Raw genomic sequence first — 6,013 nt, 5'->3', positions numbered from 1 at the left:
AGTTTGGTTACCTAGCCTCAGCGGCAATGGCGGAGGCAAAGTGCCTTTCCAGTTCAGTTCACCTCGGTGATCTCGGTATCATGCTTTGACATTGGCAGCTCTTGATTGTGACTAAAACGCCATGCAAAAGCAACATATTTGTAATCACGTGCAGCAACACACTCGAAGCCAACTACTGCTAAATACTGACTAACCAGGAAGAAGGCTCTGCATGTTGGGTACGAAGTCGGACACCCTGATTCTGAGACCCAAATTCTGTGCCTGATTACTGGGGAAAAGCAAAGTTGTTCTGTACTTTGCTAGGTCTCCAAGCCGACACTTTGAGTGTGATCGCCACCTACCCAACCTGGTCCCGGTTGTGCAGCAGGGCACAAGAAGCGCCATATATATAGTACACTTTAGAGCATTGTGTTGCACACCGTCCCACTCTCTCCTCTCAAGGATACAGCTTGTGTTGCACACTGCCCCACTTTCTCCACCCAGGGATACAACTTTGCGCTCCGTGCCACTTAGCTATCGTACTTGATCCTTCTCTTATCTGTACAGGGCCCCTCAAGCGTATTTCTTATTGTGTACTATGGTGCAATAGCGCCTGAGGGTCAATGGTTGGACCTGTTGAGGCGATGACAATCGTGAGACTTAAGCAGAACAGGAATGAGCGCAGTACAGCAAGGTTGGTGGGCTCTCTGCAGATTCTGTTTCTTCTGTTGAATTGCATAGGATCACCAAACAGCTTCTATAAACGTATTAGTTAATCGTACATCAAGTTTTATGTTACACAATGGATGGACTCAAACAATTTGCAACATCTTGGGGCTGATCCGCTCAGTTTAGAACGCAAATGCATGCGCTTTCGGTCCTGTCTGTTGCTTGGTTTCTAGCTCCCTGCCTTATTCTCCTTGAAGGAATAATAAAATACAAGTATTTTAGTCTATTTATTCTTGTTTCCCTCTCATCTTTTTCTTCCTTGTTCCCTTTTGGCTGTACTTGGCAGCTCTACCCAGGCTCCAGGGTCTCTTCTCTTTGGCAACGGTCTTGTTGGTTTGCGCCTTTCCGTTGTTGGATGTCATGAATGTATTATTCGCAGATTCATTCAGCGTGGTGTACGTTTGCTTCGAAGGCTGGCAGCCTACCTGTGGTTTGCCCTTCAGCAGGTGATCTGCCAACTAGAGTGTGCAGTGTACGCTGGGCCTGCCAACCTTCGTAATTTCTTCCCCATCATTTTTTGTTTTCTGTGCTGTTTCACATCTTTACCCTTGATTGCCCCATCTTGAGTCTATATCCGGCACTATGTACAACAATATCGGCTTGCCGACCCCTCGCGGGAGCGGCACCAACGGCTACGTGCAGCGGAACTTGGGCTACCTACGGCCAAGACGAACGGACATGCCTCAGTTTGGACAACTAGGGCAGAAGCCCATAGATCAGCCGAAGGTGCGGCAGGCTGACCCTGCCCTGCTGCTTCACGAGCAGTTGCGGCGTGTGGAGGTGAAGCTGATGCAGGAAAGAGCCAAGCTTGAGGAGCAGGGTCTCATGCAGTCTCGCATAGACAAAATGATAGAGGTGCTCCGCTCACAGTTGACTCGAGAAGCTCGTGTCGAAAGCCAAAGGCTAGGCAACCGCCTAGGGACTCAAGAAGGCATCTTCGGGCGCAGTTTGTTGCAGCTTGGCACCAACTTAGACACACACGAAGGCGCTGCTTGGAAGCAGCGCCAGCTGGACCAAGTCGCTTCGGCCCTGGGGTTGAGCAGTAATCACAAGGTCGGTGAGGCCTTTAACTGGGAGAAGCAGAAGGAGCTCAAATTACAGAGGCAGAAGGAGTGGGAGGAGAGGAAGAGGCGTATGATCGAAGAACGCAAGGCTGCAATCAAAGAGCTTAGAGAACGTAGAAAGAGGCAAGAACATGCCAGAAAAGCGAGCAGAAGGACAAAGAAGTTGAGGAAAAGCAGCAGCAGCAGTAGCAGCAGCAGTAGCAGCAGCAGTAGCAGCAGCAGCAGCGATAGCACCAGCAGCAGCGACAGCAGCAGTGACAGCGACAGCGACAGCAGCAGCAGGAGTGAGAACGAGAGCAAGCGCGGCAAGGCCCGCGTGAAGACTCAAGTGAAAAAAGAAGAAAAGACAGGGGCCATGGAAATAAAGAAAGAACTGCTTTCTTCCCGGCCTTCCTTACGGTCAGTGACAGAAGAGGCGGCAAGGGCAGTGCGAGAAAAGGAGAGGAGAGACGAGATGCGCAGAGCATCTGAGACTCAGGCGTACAAAGAAGGCCAAAAAGCATCTAGGACGGACAACAGCCCGCTGCTCTCGGAGGAAGAAGACACTTACAACCGCACTTTAGGTAAGGCACGCAGCAGACGCAGTCTCAGCCGCACCAGCAGTGAAAGCAGTAGAGAGAAATATGATGAGAATAGAAGGGGCGGCAAGAGCAAGATCGGAGGAGTGGAGGAGGAGGAGAGGCGCAGGGGGGCGGCTGAGCCTTCTGAGCGGGACGCAGGGAGAGAGGCAGAGTTCCGCCAGTCCGAACAGGAAACACACAGAGATAGTGGGGCATTGGCGGGAAGACAGGGAGACAGGGAGACGGATAGCTACAGAAAAAGGAGTAGAAACGGTTATGAAGAAGAGAGTTCGGGAAACAGACACAGGGGGAGAGAACAAAGAGAAGACAGAGGAGACATGCATGGAGGCAAAGATGACAGGGACACAGCAGATGGCAAGGACAGAGACAAGAACAAGTACGGAGAGAGAGAACCAGAAAGAGCAAGGGACAGGGAAAGAAACCGAGTGGAAGACAGGAGTGAGAGGGACCCGTATGGAAGGAGAGATATGTACCGAGGTGCAGAGAGGGAGAGACCGCGAGAAAGAGACGGATGGCGAGGAGCACAGGTTGAGAGAGACCGTGAGAGAGACAGACACGAAGAAAGTGAAGTTCCGCGAAACCGAGACCAAAGCAGAACCGGACATGAACGGCACAACGCGCGCAACCGGGAGGAGGGAAGAGAGACGAAGGAAAGGATAGAGGGTGACAGAGAAGCGGTCAGTGTGTTGGCTCGACAAAGAAGAAAAGGTAGCGGAGGAAACAGGGACTGGGAAGGTGAGTCAGTAGGACGAGGCACAGACGAGCGTGCGGGAAAGGATGTCCGGTATAGAAGCCATAAACCAGATGAACGAGACAGAAGAGCACCAGGAGGAGACAAAAACAGGGGCACCCACGCGACAGAAATAGACAGAGACAGAGACTGAGACGGAGACATTGACAGAGACGGCGACAGACGATAAATGACAAACACGGACAAAACGCCACATGGAGGCACTGAGGCAAGCAGAAACGACCGCAGCAGCAGATGAGACATACCTCAAACCGAAGACGACGACGGTCTGACCTGTGGCAGGGACAGAGACTAAGCATGCCCACGATGTGTTGACAATACATTTAAAGTATGTGTCGTACGGGTATTCCTCGTCTCTATCTCGAGAGGCTCACGTCGTCATATACTGACTCTGACATGAGTAGCAGCAGCCGCTGCTGCTGCGACTCTGTTCATTGACAGTTTGTCGCCTTTGTGTTTGTTATGCTGCCAAATAGTTTGGTTGCGCCTCGCTTTTTGCGCCTGGCGGGACTAGAGACTTTCTTTAAAGTAATGCATCGGATGAATGCAGAAGGATATGAGGGGATTTCCGAAGGACTCTTGGAGAGACGCTGGGAAGGAAACCCTATGCAACCACATACACAAGGGCCGTAAGTGGCTCGTGAAAGGTGCCCACGACTAGTCGGATTTTTGCTGGACATACGAGGGCGGGTTTTGCTTTTGACTATTTTGCGGGAAACGCCTCGCAGCGCTGTGCGGCTTTTGGGAGGCGAGGAACAACTATCACTATAGTATTTAGTGCGATGGTATTCTCTAAGGCTGCTTTCTCAAGACCGTTTACTCATTGGCCAACAGTGGTGCGCTGGACGCAACGAAGCAGCAGCGGAGCAGCCGGGCCACAAGGTTTCACTTGGTCCCTTTCGTGTTAGGTTTTTGCCAGGTAGATGCGGATCGGCTTTTCTTGTTGCAAGAAAGCTACTGATACTGGAATACTTTGTTGGGTAGACAATCAGGCCACAGCGATCCTCAAGCATGCAATATTGAGACAATCCTGATGCAGCTGCAGGAGGGGACAATCACAGACGCCTCATCAGTGGCTAAAGGTCGGAGCAGGGACAAGTGTACAGAAAATGCTTTTGACCTAAGCTTTTGACCATTAGCCTGCTCATGTTTACGATGTACTTGCATAGTTGAATCTATGGGCATAAGGGGAACGCGGAATGAAGAGGACAGGGTCCTCCTGCTTGTCGATACATCCGAGGTGCAGCGTACAAACTCTTACTGGGAAGAAACTGCAGCATACAACAAGCATGCGTAGTTGGGATTCAATTGACGTAAGCAGTACAGACAGGTGTAGCCCAATTCGGGAATGCATTGAGTTCTGCTTAGCTGTCCACTGCCCCGAAATGGCTTTCCGCTGCCTGTTTCTGGCTAGGCGAGGGCTCACTTCGACGAGTGCTTCGACTGTCTGGCCCGCTATCGCTTACTCTGGCCGGCGTCCGTCGGCCGCAGTGCCGAGGCCGCTGTTTGTGCGTTTAGGATCACACTCACCTCCCCAGTGAGAGCGGGAGAGTGTGTTTCTCCTTTTGCTGTGTCATCGTTTGCCTGGCAGTAACTTGTGCGTGAACTAAAGCGTGCGCATTTTTTCTGAGAGGAACAACGTGCGCACGGATACATACTCGAGTAGGTGCATGGATGCGTCCACAGCAGCCTCCGTAGAACCATACATGCTTACATGCGCACATGGAAGCACGCTTGCATGCGGCACTTGGCAGGGCGCGCTTGTGCAGCAATTGAGCGATAGGGATGGGATGAAATTGCATGCATGTCTCAAAAATTGGGGAAAAGGAAAAGTACCTGCTCCAGGTCCTATAGCTCAGTTGGTTAGAGCATTCGGCTAATAACCGAAAGGTCGCCGGTTCGAGACCGGTTGGGACCACGTGTTTTTCTATCTTAAAAGATGTTTTGCGTTTTATTATGCCGTTACGCCGGTGAATTGTCCCGTGCCTGAAGGGGGAAAACGGGTAGGAAACAGTGGAGGATGGCGCACTTCTTTGCGCCATGTTGCGCTGTCCCACGAACTGCATCTATAGGTGGGGGTGGCTCTACAGAGGCCATTTCTTGATTGTTCAGGCGGCGCTGTCCACAGTGGAGTGGTATAGATGCTTCTTCCAACGGGGTGTCGGCGTAGGTGGGGGAGACAGAAAGAACATCAAAAGCGGGATGGAAGCAGAGCAGGAACTTGTGGAACGGTAAGAAATAAGCAATGAGCAAGTGCCCCACTCAGTTTTAGGGTTACAAGCATCATGCAGTGCTTTTTCCTCATTAAACAATTTCAATTGCTGGTGAGGAGAAGGGGAGAAGCAGGCAAAGGTATCACCGGCACCGAGATACACGACAGAATTGGTTCCGGCGCACATATGGTTTAAACACAATGAAATGAGCTATTCTCCCTACTCTGTTTGGGGATATACATGCTTGAATTACCTTCTGGTGCTAATGTTTGGGGCCTGCACGCCGCTCTGTGTTTAACAATCAGAGGACCGAGGGAAGTTCAGTGCGATGCTAATTAAGTGAAGACTGAATTAAACATGAAATTTATATGATAAGTTAGGTCTGCAATTACAACAGAAAATCCACTTAATTTTCTTATTTGTTTGGGGTCCCACGAAGACCGGCAGCGTCACCATTGGTCAGGTCTGGCAACAATGAAACTGCACGTGCACAAAAAAGCGAGAAGCTGAGCGATAAAATGAAAAACTAGTCTTTATCATGAATAAAAATTAAATTCACTTTTCAGCACTTTTTTGTGTTGTCGGAGCATTAGTTGTGGGTATTTCACACATGCGCTCTCTATCTGGCATGGCTCCGGGGCTGCGGAGCCCCAGTGACTTCCATTCGGAAAAAGAAAGCTGGCACTAAGGGCAACC

The 6,013-nt window shown here is 50.7% G+C and overlaps 1 protein-coding gene across 1 annotated transcript; it reads left to right on the top strand.

Annotated features, from left to right (window-relative positions):
- Positions 1–1,290: 1,290 nt before the first annotated feature.
- Positions 1,291–3,237, top strand: ETH_00014255 (uncharacterized protein; the record flags this gene model as incomplete). Its single annotated transcript, XM_013377817.1, has 1 exon — positions 1,291–3,237. One exon carries the CDS (start codon positions 1,291–1,293, stop codon positions 3,235–3,237), a length of 1,947 nt encoding a protein of 648 aa, XP_013233271.1.
- Positions 3,238–6,013: the final 2,776 nt, after the last annotated feature.

Source organism: Eimeria tenella, genomic scaffold (assembly GCF_000499545.2).
Source record: "Eimeria tenella Houghton genomic scaffold, Eth_scaff63, whole genome shotgun sequence".
NCBI lineage: Eukaryota > Apicomplexa > Conoidasida > Eucoccidiorida > Eimeriidae > Eimeria > Eimeria tenella.
The sequence above is the reverse complement of the archived record's forward strand: the minus strand, read 5'-3'. Positions and strand labels throughout refer to the sequence as shown.